Source organism: Chlamydotis macqueenii, chromosome 3 (assembly GCF_036417535.1).
Source record: "Chlamydotis macqueenii isolate bChlMac1 chromosome 3, bChlMac1.mat, whole genome shotgun sequence".
NCBI lineage: Eukaryota > Metazoa > Chordata > Aves > Otidiformes > Otididae > Chlamydotis > Chlamydotis macqueenii.
Window position 1 is genome coordinate 37,830,356 of NC_141558.1, and position 14,322 is coordinate 37,844,677.

Consider the following 14,322-nt stretch of genomic DNA (forward strand, 5'->3'; position numbering starts at 1 on the left):
TCCAGAAACATCAGGGAAACTAAGCCAAGTCTTCCTCAAATCAGAAGGAAGGGAATTAGTTTCCTTTAAACCTGAGGAAGACATGCTGGGATCTTGTTCTCTACAAACTTCAAACTGGGATGGGGAGGAGTCAACTGTTCAGCATAATCACTAGAGCCACTAAAATACATGGTATGGCATGAATTTTGGAGAATGATACAAACAGAATTCAGCTGAAGCTGCTTATCTTTAGGATGCAGAATACAACAATACAGTTATTCAACCTTTGAAATAGGTGTGACAGTGATGCCACATTCTGTATTAGCAGAGACCTCTTCTCACCCAGTATAGGGAGAAGGTCTCTATCACTTCTATGCCCTTGTGCTCAGAAAACCTCTTATCACCCCACTGCAAGACTGCTACCAAGTAATTTATTCAAGCTCCTAACATTTAAGTGTGTAACCTGGCTCAAATCAACCAAGAAATTAAGATGAATTAGCAGTAAGGAACAACTAGCATAGTCTGCAATACTGCTTAAGTACTGCTACAGTTAGCCAAATAAACTTTATGTATACACTCCTATTCAGTGTACAGTATAGAAAAATAAGGCTTGCGTAGGATGTATAAAAACAAAGAGCATGGGAAGAAGATAATCTATGAAGTTAACTTGTACTTCAGTGCAGTGCCTCCACTATAAATCACGGTAGTTTTAATTTCAGATGTCTAAAGTACTAAGAAATCTTGTGAACAAGAATTTTATTCCACTGCAAAAGTCTACTTATATCCAAGGATCATAAAAGATTTCAAAGACCATTTCTTAGTTTTGCTTTAAATAACAAGTTTTTAGAAGTTCTTCATTACCGGCAAGTAGGTCTGCAGAAGCTGAGGAACTAGAAGCAGCTTGGGTTGGAGGCTGGGGTTCAGAAGCACTACTTCCAAAAGCATCTAAAGGGAATTCCAGAAAGCAACAAAAGTTCAATATTAAATGCATCAATTCATCACTTATAGTAAACAAAAGATGACAAAAGGGTAACTACTTCATTCATCAGATGAAAATGAAAGTGCTTGGCCGTCTTTATTGCAGAGCAGTACCACGGACACAAAGCTCAGGCGGAAAAAAGGAGGTGCAACGAACCAGCAGTTGAAAGAAACCTCTTTTCTTTTAGTTGGGTCTCTTGACAGAAAACTCATACAAAACCACAGCATCCTACACAAGAGGATTAAGCCCTTTGGAGATGAATGCATCAGATGAGAGACTGGAGTAATTCCAGCCAGAACCTACTGCCCCACATTAAGTCTTTTTAGAGGAATATTTCACCAACGTTTGAAAACTCACTACTTCTAAGCAACATTGCTGTTCTACGACATTCTTAGAGTTGGCCCATCCTAATTCCCACATTGTCAAATCCAACAGAAATCCTGTGATTCAGATACCCATTTTGAGACAAGTCACCCTCAAAACTTCAGCTGCTTTGAGAAATGGAACTGAGAGAAAACAACATGACCACAGAGAGTTGCAAAGAAGAAAAAAGAACACAACAGACCTCTGAAGAAGAGCCATACATGCACTGACTGAAGACAGAACGACAAGTGTCATGACAACAGAATGATCACACTGACAGCTTATTTGCAGTTCGATATTGTGCAATATGAACTGGACATGCTAGTATTAGCTGTGATGCTACACAGAAAAGCTGTGAGAAGGGGAAATTGCAGCTTTAGCCAAGCGCAAAGGTAATTAAAATGCAGTGATTCAACTCTGAAGTGGTGAGGAAAGAAAAATACCCACCACCAAATAGGTCAATCACACCTGAAGAATCCACCTTTGCTGGAGAGGCAGTGGGTAGAGGAGAGGGGGCTGCAAATGCATCCACTGCAGTAAGCATAGGATAAATAATATTTAGTATCAACAAGGCAACAATGATAGCTAAATATTTCAAAGCCACACGGGCTCCACCGGTTAGAACCACAGGGTCGGTAAATTCAGGTAACAGTCTTCAGAACCACAAACAGAAAGCGCTACATTTCTCACATAGCAACTGAAAACCACAGTACTGTAAAGAAAGCACTGTTTATTAAGAATTTCCTTATGCTTAGAGAGGAATTTACTCTCTCAACAACCACGTTACTTACTCAGCTTCAGTGTCAGTACCTTCATAGTCTGCATCTTCAGCAGCTGCTAATCTTGTAACCAAAGTGTCAACAAACACAAAACTTGGTATTTCAGCTTGAAGATGTAAATTGACAATAAATCCTCTTTTTTTTTTCTATTAAAAAAAAACCCCAAAAACATAAGTCTGTATGATGGCCTGGGAAGACAAGCACTCACCAGATAACAGATCAGCAGTGATAGAACTCTCAGGCACAGGAGAAGCTCCATGTGGCGGAGATGAAAAAGCATCTACCAGAAATAAAAGAAAAACCGGAGAGAAGTAAATATCATTCAAGTCAGTTTGCACCATTACACAGCATCAAAGCAGCAGAGTATTGAAAGAATTTTCTCTTTACCTGTACCAAAGAGATCTATGCTAGGAGTAGCATCTGGTTTAGGTGCTGCAGGTACATCAGGAACAGACTCAAATAAATCTAAGGCCAAGAACATAACATGTCTTTAACTCATTTTTGAAAGGCAGGACCGAAAGCAGAAGTTTCAAGATTTGCACATCATATTTAGAGTTAACAGGCTCTCTGGTTTGAAAGCCCAGCACACAGCATGCATACAACAACAATCTGTTTGTTCTGTACTCCTGACAGATCAATCCACCAGAATCCAAGAGTTAAAAACAAAATTACCACCAAAGATATCTAGAGCAGGAGGAGCGGAGGTGGTGGCGGTAGCAGAAGTGGTGGCAGTAGTGGTAGTGGCAGTAGCCGTAGTAGCAGTAGCAGCAGCAGCAACAGCAGCAGCTGGAGAAGGAGTTGTTGCAGGAACTGGAGTGGCTGCACTAGTTGTAGGGGTAACTACAGGAACAGCAGTCTCTGTTGGCTTCATAGCAAAGAGGTCCAGCTCAGGAGCAGCCTCTGCACTACCTTCGGATGGGGCAAAGGGGTCTTGTAAAAAGGAGAGGGGAATTATATGTGTATGCATACTTCGGATCAGTGAGGGAGGAAGTCAAGAACAAAGCAACTACAGGCAATGCACATACCGCAAATACACGCGCACACACAGAGGAGGTCGCTCTATCATCTAGCCTACTTATCCAGACATGTTACTTATGTTTTTCCAAAATAAAGACCATCTGAAAGGCTGAGCAGTCTAGTTACTAAACAGCAAAACTTTCAAAGACTGTTTGACAAGGCCATATAAGACAGGAAATATGACAGGAAATATGACAAAAGAGTGTCCAGTTTAAGAGGTTACTGCTTACGAAACTCAGCACTGCCAGAATCATTTATTAGCACTCCTGAATAAGCAGGAAGCTACCAGGAGTCAGAAACAGGCAGCTTTGTTAAACATGCTCTTCAGTCTAAAGTTTGTTTTAACCAATTGCAAACACTATGAAAATTTCAGAAAAACACACTGCCATGTAGTTTAAACTAAAAAAGTAAAAAAGAAAGTAAAAAAAAAAAAATCAGCAAAAGAAGAGACTATCTAATGACATCAAACCCACCATTTCCTGAACATGCATCAAGAGCTGCTGCTACAGGGGTTGGGGTAGCTGGTGCTGCTGCCCCTTCAGTTGCTGCAGGGGCTTCCCCAGGAGAAGCTGCAAAGGCATCTTGGGTGCAGTTTAAAAACAGAAATTAAAAGGAAAAAAGGATAAGAGAAGAAAAATATAGTAAAAGAACCAAGTTAAATAGCACAGGTAGATCCCCTTATACAACATGAATGTTGTTACTCTGACAGCAAGACAAGTCATGCAGCGCAAAACACTTTGTCTCCCCCAACCCCACAGGAGCAAGTTCTAGACAGGGTTCAAAGACAGAGCTTCTCAGGTTGCCCATAGAAGTACAGTGAGCGTAAAGGAAGGTGTTATTCTCATTGTATAAGGGTTCAGAGCAACATGCTCATGTACTACCCAAGATTAACTAACGAAGAAAGAGCAAAGGTATGGCAGTAAGTTGGTGTTAATAAACATATTAAAAACTTGCATGCTCAAAGCCTGCAATACATGTGATTAATCTCCAACAGTGAATTTACTTGCATAGTGCTTTGCAAACTTAAGTACTTTTATGAATAACAATCCAATTACATTGGCAGAGATCCGCATCTACCACTTCTAGCTTTTGAGCCAAGTCAGTCATGCAGCATCTGAGAAATTTAACTTACTTGTTTCTCAACAGTATTCCAATTGGATCTTTCTGAAGCCATAACCTGATGCATAGGTTATATTAACTCAGCTTGCCTCTGACAGATCAAAAACGTACATCTTAACTACTGGCCAGCCATAGTTTGTCTCTCTTTCTTTGAGGATCACCTCTAAGGCGAACCAGTCAAGTTAGGGAAAATAACTGTTTTGGGCTTTTGGAATGACTTGTATGAGATTTCTTTGGTTTTTTGGTCCGCCACTTGCTAAGCAGTATGTTTAAATTTCACGCTGTGAACATTTACAGCTTTATTCCTAGGCTTAAACCACTATCTGTAGCTCTTAATTCCATGAAGTAGTCCTAATGGACAGGGCCATCTGGACTATCCTCATAGGCAAGCATTTTCTTCACAAAAAGACTGTGCAATTAAGATTAAATACTTCAAGATGCTCATAAAGGCCATTTTTCTACTGCTACAAAGTTAGCAAGTTAAAAAACAAAATCTGTTTCGGAATACTACAATTGCATTGTCAAACTAGCACAGGAAAAAGCTTAACATGCTTTAACTTGAGTGTCAATTTTAAAATGAAACCAACCATTTTAAAAGTAAGTTTGTGCCAGTTAATCTAAAAAGCTCAAAAGAACATGCATTGAAACTTCAACAGAAGAAAGCCAATTAGTCTTGTACAATAGAATTAAAATGAGTTAGTAGCAAAAAAGGCCTAATGCTAATAAGCCATTTCAAATATAATTCTATTTTTCACATAACAGGGTACAGTACAAAACTGGATGGCAGTTGTCCAAGTGAAAAAAAAAAAATCATAATTAGTCAAACATCATAGTATTGTATGTGTACCAGACACTGGCATACACCGTGCAGAAAAAATTCAACACAGAACTAGACTGAAGAGTTTTGACTTGCACTACTTGAGAATATTTTATGTGTATGGTCTCGTGTGTTGGGCTTTCGCTCTACAGGGCCAGCTTTCAGATGGAGGGTCATCCTAGACTCTTTCAAAAGAACACACTTCTATCCACACAAGCTTGTTGGCCAACACTACTTATAATTACTTCCCAGCATGAAAGGATAGACTCCAGATTTCACACAAAGGGGGATTTCAGAACACATAGAGTTAAGTCACCAGTTCTATGTTGAGACCACTTCATCCTTAGAGTAACACCTATTCCTGTCCAGATGTACAGTATTGAAGTTCCATGTACAACTGCCACAGAAATTCAGATGGGCACAAATTCCTCCCAGTCTGCAGACGGAAGGGAACAGCTAGCTTGGCACGTGATGATACCACTGACTTATAATCATGCAATGGATTACGCAACATGTGAAACTACCTTACGGAAAGTTACAAGTACAGGAAAGATCATAGAACTAAAGTGTACAGGTGAAATATTTTTTTCCAGTTTTCATAGTTTTTTCCTCTTCAGTCATCCTTCATTACTTTTTGACATCGAGAATCGGACCTGAGCTAACAAGAAATATTCCACCAGACTCAGTGCTAGGAAAGAATCATAAAAATTATGGGATTTTTTGTTGATTTTTGTTTCTGAAAAGAAGCACTAGTTTCCTATACCAGCATGTTCCAGCATAAGGGACATTCACTAGCCCTCAAGTGACAAAAAGCCTTGATTGCTTTGCCATTAAGTTTCTTTAAAGGGAAAACCATAGTTCTCCTGCCCACTTACGATTCATGTCACCTGAATGCCTAAGAACTGATATTTGAGCAGTGTCTGCCATGACTTCTTACTTGTACCACTTACAGTGTAATCACACAACAGAATATAACTCAAGAGCACATCACTAGCATCCCAAAATCCTGTGTCCAAATTCTATTATTGGGATACATGGTGTTTCAAGATATTTTCCTTTTCTTCTACCTTTAGATTTCCCCCTCTCAGAAAAGATTCCAGCTGCACTTTGAAAATATTCTTCAAGTTGGCCCAAGTAACTGAATGCTTGCCCATTAATCAGATGGAATTCTTCAAAAAAAGCTATGCTAGATCAATCCTGCATTTCTCATCTGCTTTCTAAGACCATGTTAAGAGATCAAGACATAATGTAGAGCTGCTTTTCCTCTTAAAGACACAGCTCCACCATAGGCAGCATGCAGGCTCCTATCAGCTGAAGTACCAGCGAGACAGTGCAAGAGAGTAAGTCAGTCAGTCATTCCTGCAAAGTCTCCTCTTCTGCTTCTTCCATCTGTTTGTCTGCTTCTTCCCTCCAGCTTTCAGCTTCTTTTGCGTACCCAGCCACTCCCTGCCTACTCTTTCTCCCGAGATCACTGCTCCTGAACCTTCCTCTAACACACCTCACTGCAAGGAACCATGTAAAGCAACTAAGAACTGGCAATCTGCAAAAAGTTACGGTGACTCTGAAGACTATCTCTAGCAGACCTTAAAAGGACAAATACCTACTTATTCAGATTAAGTGTCAGCATGCCTAGCACCACAAAAGCTAGAGAGCAAGACTGCCTGCCCAAAACCTACTGCTTCTTGCACTGCACATAGTCTTAAAATAACAAGGAATGTTAGTATGGGGCATCATTTACAGCAGAGGCTTCAGAGAAAACAAAAAAGAAAACAAAAAACCTCATAAGTAGAGAGATTGAAGTTCAATATGGACTCCAGGATCTTAAAAGGGTCGGACCTGCGGATGCCTTGAAGGCACTGCAAAAGTAGACACATGACTTGGTAGCAGCCATTCTTCCAGGCACAGAATAGTGGAAAAGGCAGAAAAAAACAAGGGTACATCTTGCTGGTGTAGTACTGGAAGAATAAGCAAGAGTAGGCGTTTTTCTAATCCTGGTGCAAGTTTACTGTAATTTCCAGCCATTTAACTATAATTCAATTTTTTTTAAAGTCATATATCTATGCTAAATTAACAATGCAATTTGAAGGCGCTGTATCCAAGACTGGCTCAACCCCAGTGTCTACTCACCAGAAGTTTCACATGCTATGCATCTGCAGGGGTGTTAATGAGCACAGGCCTTAGCTTCTGCAACAGCCTTCTGAAAGTAACCAACATCAGACCCTCACTTCCTCCTACTGGTGTCCAGAACTGCCACCCAGAACTATTTTAAAATCGCTTCTGAACTGCTTAATCCTGTGGCACCTGGACTATTCTTCATCTTTGTAAAAGGAGGGGTTAAGTAGTAGGCAGCAGTTGTACTCCTTTCTTACAGGTCCTCAACAGTTTTACTGGAGATATCTTGGAGGTGTCTGCTGAAGTCAGTCCTAAACAAAATTTTTAACTGGGAACTTTCAGTCTTTAGGAAATACCTTTGTAGTCAAACTGTTTATATATGAGACTTATCCAGCACTCCTGTAACTGAAGCGATAGATAAACACACCCCAGAGAATATACTGGAATTCAGTTTTGATAGCAAGTCAAGTTATTACTGATTCCTGACATGCACTGTCATGCTGGAAGTACACATCACAGGAAGAGACAACTAGAAAAAAATACAACGGTCAGCTGATGTCAAACATCTGTCTGTAAATCAGAACATTTCTCCATTAACCCGGGATGGTATAGTGTTGAAAAGAAATGATAATTCCTGACATGCTGTTGAGAAGTCTCCAGCTCCATGACAGTGACAAGAAAGCTGACAACATACAGGAGGGACTTTATTCTTACTCAAGAGGTTAGCAGCTAACAGTAGAGACTCAAAGAGCACAACTAAACTATAAGAATATGTTTCGTATACATTAGCTGTACAGTTGGCATTTAGTGTAAGTTCATTGCCACTTTAATTTACTGTTAATGCTATGTGAAGTAAAACCCAGACTCAAAAATGCTGAAATATAGTAATTTCAGCTGGCTCAAGACTGTACTTATAGGAAAGATCCTAAAGAAGTAGAACACAGCTCAAGCATGACATGTAATGAAGGGGCAGGAAGCTGCCACGTCCGTCCTCTTCAGTGCAATAACTATGAGAGCAGAACTGCTTTTCCCAGAAATTGTAGTACAGTGCATAGTTATTAACTAACGCAAAAAGAATACCTGGTTACCCAGCATGGACCTGAAAACTAATGTTCGTAGTTGTTCAACCATAAAGTAACTCAGTCTTAAGTGCACACAGTTTTCCACTTCCACATATATGCAGAGGAGTCTATTAGCTAAAAGCACAGCAAACAAAGAGATAGTTGGACAGTTTAAATTTCCTTTTCCATCTAGCATCCAACACACAGGCACCTCTGGTATACTTAGTTAACTAATTAGAGGCCTTGTTACAATAGCTGACCTCAGTATTGCTTTGTCTACCTTAGGAGTTGGCCTAGAGCACTACAGCAAGCAAACTAACCTCCAAAGAGATCCACTTCAGCAGTGGCAGCAGTAACAGTTGTTGTGGTAGCGGCAGCAGCTGAAGTAGTTGCAGTCTCAGTAGTTGCAGCAGTAGTTGCACTAGGCTCTGGTGCAAACGGATCTGAAATCTGTGGCTCAGCGGTAACACCGGAAAGTGCAGCCAGATTATCTATATGCAACCACATAATGAAGATCAAACAGGAAAAGTAAAAGGAAGAGGGAGAGAAACCACACACACTCAGCCCCAGAAAGCTGGAGCTTTTAGTAAGGAGTCTTAACATTCAAAAGTCTTAGAAATCAAAAATATTACTCACCCTCTCCCAAGAGGTCTAGCGATTGTCCATTAAAAGTGACAGCAGAATAAAGAAACAGACCAATTAGTAGAACTGCCAGACAAGATGTTCATTAGCTATAAGTTCATTCTCCAAGTGACATGCTTGGGTTAAACATAATTTCTGCAGTTGATTTTCCATCATTCAAGAAGTTATTGTTACATGACAAAACTCATTCTGTTTAACAGCTCAATTCAAATCAGAATTAGTACATAAGTTTAATGTATCTGATATATTCCTTAGTATCTAATCAGCAAGATGTTCAAACACTGGCATTATTTATCACTTCTGTTTTATATTACTGGTTTTCTTTTCTTAAACTGCAACAGAGACCACCAAGTAGTGGCCTGTAAGGTTGACAGGAAGGTCTCCTATGTTTCACTACCCCGAGGGTCAAGCCAAGAACCACTTCTTCAGAAGCTCAATTCACCACTATAGCACTTGGCTTAGCAGTGTGAGAACAACACCAGAAGCGGGTAGGCTTCTTTGAAGTTTATGAACAGCTAACACCCCTCGAGAACACTGAAAATTTTAAATGCAAGTTCCTGGGCCTAACAGCACACAGATTCAAGACTTTCACCAAGTAAAAGCATAGGTGGGAAGAGTGAGCCCCAAGGAACCCCAGTGCTCACATGTAAGTACAGTAAATAGGCATAGCTGAAGCTTATTTTATCAGTGAGCTATTGGCAGAGCATACTCAAGTATCAAAGAGAATTTCAAGATAATTCTGCTTAGTTGCAAGTATTTTCTGGACCAAAGCAGTTAGAAAGCAGTCAAAAATCAACATTACAGTCATTAAAAGGAGAAAGAATTCAGCTTACTGTTCTGCCAAAGTGAGCTGTTGTAATCCACTTACAAGCCCTAGAATCCTTCCCAAAACTGGTACTAAAGCCAGGGTGCTGCAGCAGAGAGCAGCTTGCAAATACAGTGTTAAGTTACTTCAGGATTCAATGCATGGCATCCATACCACCCTAAGCCTATTCTGAGAGGCAGACAGGCCGTGGTTCTTGTACTTCAAACAACTGTTCAGCCAAAAAAAAAAAAATAAATTAAAAAAAAACCTAAAAAAGGAGAGCAGCTTCGCTTTGAAAGCTTTTCCTGCATTTGTGAGAGAGTAGGCATACTACGCAGAAACCGCCACCTCTGTTAATGCTTGTTATGAGGAGTATGAATGATTGACAGTGTAAGCAGCTCGGCTCTGTTCCAACTTTGGTTCCTTAATCAACTGTTTTCAGAGGCCAATGAAGCGTCTTCAGTGACAGACTTCCCTATGTTTTGATGTCCTCTAAGACCAGTCTGATTGACCCCAAAGATAGGGGAAGCTTTGCCTACATAAAAAACAACTATAAGTTACAAAAACCTGTGAAAACTAAACAGTTTGGCCTATTACATATATTACATTTTTGTACTGCAATTCGAATAGTCTGAGCACAACAACTACCTATTTACTAAGCAGTAACTCAGTGTTGCTTCTAGATTCCTTGTACACCTAACAGTCATGGGTTCATCTGATGAGCAAGCACAGATGCTTTACTATGAGTCAGTATGCAGGAAACAAAATGCTTTGAGCATTTACTTTATTTTACAACACTTGTTAAAAAGGTACCAAGAAATCATGTGTAGGTATTTTTGTAATTGGTTCCTTGGGAGAGCTCTACTTGAGATTGACTGCACAAGTTGAGGTAAGTCAAAATACAATTCTGAAAAAGCGTAGCAGTATATTAAAAATGCAGCACTCTGGTATCTCATTACTGCACACCAGGTGGACATCTCACAGCTAGACTTGAGGTAAACAACTGTTGTCAAACTTCTACCCTCTATTAGCTTATTCTTCAATGCATTTTTGTTATCCAGTTATGTTACAGACCACAATACAGTGAAATTACAATTATCTAGCATGGCAGTCTACACTTACTCTTAATATGGGAAGGACTAAAACCAATGTTTTATTTTATAGTAATATTAAAGTAACAGCACTAATAGCAAATCCACGTTCTAAGGCACACCGTAAGGTAGTTCAGAGTAGAAAGGCAAGTCAATTTGCTTTTATATCTGAGAGTCAGACCTTGCAAAGATCCAGAATTTGACATACTGTATTTTTTGTAATACTACAGCCTAGCCTGCCTGTGAAGTACCTCTCAGTTCACCTTGCGGTACAGTTCAGGCCACTTATTACCCTATCTTCGTCATCTCCTGTTAGCACAGAAGTCTAGATTTTCACAAGTTACAGTTCATTTGCTAGATAACTTATGTTGTATTCAGAAATATACTAGGTATACAACAAAATATACAGAGTACTGTATATACCACTAAATATACAGCGTACAATACTGAACATGTGTGTGCCAGAATACATAGAATCTACACTGCCAGTGAGACTGAGAAAGCACAATAATTTGTTGGTAACATGTATTCTTGAGGTTTATGTGACATTTATAGTGCCAGTTTGATGCTGCATCTTAAAGTATTTGATATTCACATTTTCACAGCTGTTCTGAACTGCAGCAATTCTTCCAACTTCCTCCCCCTACTACTTCTTTCTCATGAGTTCCCACGTTAACTTGCTGTGGGACAGAAAAGTTTTGCAGACGAGGAAGAAGCTCAAGTAGCAGGGAGGTAATGTTACACATCCTCCTAGAGGATGTGTGAAGAAAGGTCATCTAGTCCAGCCTCCTGCTCAGAGCAACATGACAGCCAACACCAGATAAGGGCAGTCACAGCTTTGTCTAGCCAGGTCTTGAAAAGTCTCCAGGAACATAGAGTCCACTAGCTCACATGGGGGATCTGCTTCAGTACTGCCCTGCCCTCCAAGTGAAATAATTCTTCCCTGATGTCCAATCAACCTCTGAAGCCGCAATCTGTTGTTATTACCCTTCATTATAATCAACTACCATTTCCAAGAAAATTTTGGCTCTGCTCTGTAACTCCCCTTCAAGCAGTTGTAGGTTACTATTAAAGAGTTCGCAATTAGCCTCCTATTTGCCAGATGACAGAGGCCCAGCTCCCTCAATCTCCCTCCGTAGAGATGTGCTCTAGGTCCCTGGAGTTCTGGTAGCCCTCTGCCAAACCCCTCTCCCTTAAACAGGAGAGCCCTGTCTACAAGAAGACTACCAGCTTCATCCTGCAAATTTAATTTAAATAAGTGTTCTGGTTTTGTTTAGTGAGGGGGAGCCTAAGGTGGCAGCTTCTGTAGGAAACTGCTAGAAGTTACTCCCCTTTGTTCAGTGGACTCCGCCGGGCCTAGGGCGGACCTGCTGCTGGCCAAGGCCGAGCCAATTGGTAGCAGAATGTCCCGTGATAACGCCTCTGCGATAACGTATTTAAGAAGGGGAAAACGGGAAAAAAATGGAGAAGAAGATGTGAAGCAGCTGAGCGGGGGCAGAGAGCGGGACGTGCAAGCCTTGTGGGCCTTGCAGGCCTCACCATCTGGCCTCCTGCCGGGCGGCCAACTGAGCCCAACTCGGCCCGGCTGCAAGAAGTGGAGAGGAGATGAGATGTGACTAAGATGTAAAAAGGATCCTGAGAGACATCTGCCAGCCTGTTGTGAGGAACGGCTGCAGACGCCAAGGTCAGTGAAGAAGGAGGGGGAGGAGTAACGCGGCTCCTGGCCAAGATTCCCCTGCAGCCTGGGGTGATAACCATGGTGGAGCAGGTTGTCCCCCTGCAGCCCATGGAGGTCCATGGAGGGGCAGAGATCCACCTGCAGCCCGTGGAGGACCCCACCCTGGGGCAGGCGGAGGCCTGAAGGAGGCTGTGGCCCGTGGAGGGCCCACTGGGACAGCTGTTCTGGAGGGACTGCACCCCGTGGAAGAGATGACCCATGCTGGAGCAGTTTCACAAAGGACTGTGGCCCGTGGTAGGGACCCCACGAAGGAGCAGAGGAGGAATGCGAGGAGTTCTTCCCCCCGATGATGATGCAGCGGCATAAAACAATGCGTGATGAACTGACCGCGACCCCCATTCCCTCTTCCCCTCTGTGCCGCTCAGGGGGGAGAAGGTAGTAGAGATAATGTTAAGCCTGGGAAGAGGGAGGGGTGGGGGGAGGTTATCTTGTTCCCTGTCTAATCCTCCTGCTAGTTTTAGAAAGAAATGAATACTTTTCCCCAGGTTGAGTCTGTTTTGCCCGTGACGGTAACTTTAAGGATTTCTCCCTGTCCTTATCTCAAACCTCGAGCCGTTTTCCTTATATCATCTCCCCCTATTCTCTTGGAGGGTGGGGGGAGCGAGAGACAGACTGCGTAGTCTGGCCCCAATCAGGGCTGAACTATGACAATAAGTCAATTAAAAATCCAAACAACCCTTAACACAGCCTTAGAAGTTCTCATTACTGGATGAGATGTTAATGGAAATTTCAGTATTTTCACAACAAAGCCATTCCAGTTCTCAATTTATGCACGTCTGACATGGTGTTTGGCAATTACTTAAGAGTTTTAAAGAGGAAAAAAAAAAAAAAAAAAAGCAAAATTCCAGTACAGTTACAGGTCTTCACAAATGGACTCCTGCCAGCAGTAACACAGACAAACTTGAATCTTACTAAGTTACCAAAATGCTGTTCTAAAAGATAAGACTGAAGTATATTTGATGAGGTTAGCGAGAATCCTGGCCAAAGGAAAAAAGTTAGCTGTCGTTTTTCATCATGGAGTAGGAGGACTAGGTGCATTACTAGTCAATTTTAAAGTTTTCAGTAATTCAGAAGAATAAAACCACCTAAGTTCCAAACGTTCCTAAGTTCCAAAAGAGCAAAGGAAATAAACCAAATCTATCAGTCTTCAATTGCAATGTGAATCAATATTTTACAATATTAATGACTATTTACTCTGCATAAATAAACAACTACTTTTAAAAGTTATCTGAGAGGCCTGAGCTCTTTCAAACATCTCAAAAGCTTCTGCTGCTGTACTTGGCAATGACAAGAACAAGACAAAGAGGATGCAATCAAAAACTGCAGAATAATCAGTTCCAGGCATCCTAGAACAGATGACTCTTTGGTCTTGTTTCCTGGGTAAGATTACATTTCAGTTAATAAAACTGATGCTTCTGCAAAAATAAATATTAAATTAAACAGATTAAGTAGGAATATGCAAAACATGGTCTACAAGACAGCCACAGCTATCCTTTCATAATGAAGTGACTGAGATACAATGTTATCTTTAATGAACTAAAGCTAAGAACAGAAATAGGGAATGCAGAAGCCACTAGTGCCCAGTATTAGCATCCACAGCAGAGTCAGCATGACTCAGTGTAGCATTCCTGCTGTGAGAGGACTGATGAGTTCATTCAGCTGCCAGACAAGTGATCTCTTAAGATTACACCACAGTGGGTTTACAGCTATGTAAGTTAAATCACATCTACTGGCCTAATCCCTTGCCTTCACAGGACAGGAGTGAACATTGTCTATATTTATCGCAGTCCTCTTCAGATCACCAGCTGCTAGTGCCACCT

The 14,322-nt window shown here is 41.1% G+C and overlaps 1 protein-coding gene across 3 annotated transcripts in view; it reads right to left on the reverse strand.

Moving 5' to 3' along the window:
• Positions 1-14,322, reverse strand: part of SNAP91 (synaptosome associated protein 91) — a 71,103-nt gene that overhangs the window by 17,028 nt on the left and 39,753 nt on the right. For all 3 annotated transcript variants that reach the window (XM_086743781.1, XM_086743779.1, XM_086743780.1), the window contains exons 14-21: positions 8,863-8,877; positions 8,547-8,717; positions 3,591-3,698; positions 2,773-3,030; positions 2,488-2,565; positions 2,309-2,380; positions 1,769-1,852; positions 841-924 (exon numbers count right to left, since the gene is read on the reverse strand). In XM_086743781.1, the coding sequence (XP_086599907.1) occupies positions 841-924; positions 1,769-1,852; positions 2,309-2,380; positions 2,488-2,565; positions 2,773-3,030; positions 3,591-3,698; positions 8,547-8,717; positions 8,863-8,877 (870 nt within the window). The remainder of the gene's footprint in view (positions 1-840; positions 925-1,768; positions 1,853-2,308; positions 2,381-2,487; positions 2,566-2,772; positions 3,031-3,590; positions 3,699-8,546; positions 8,718-8,862; positions 8,878-14,322) is intronic.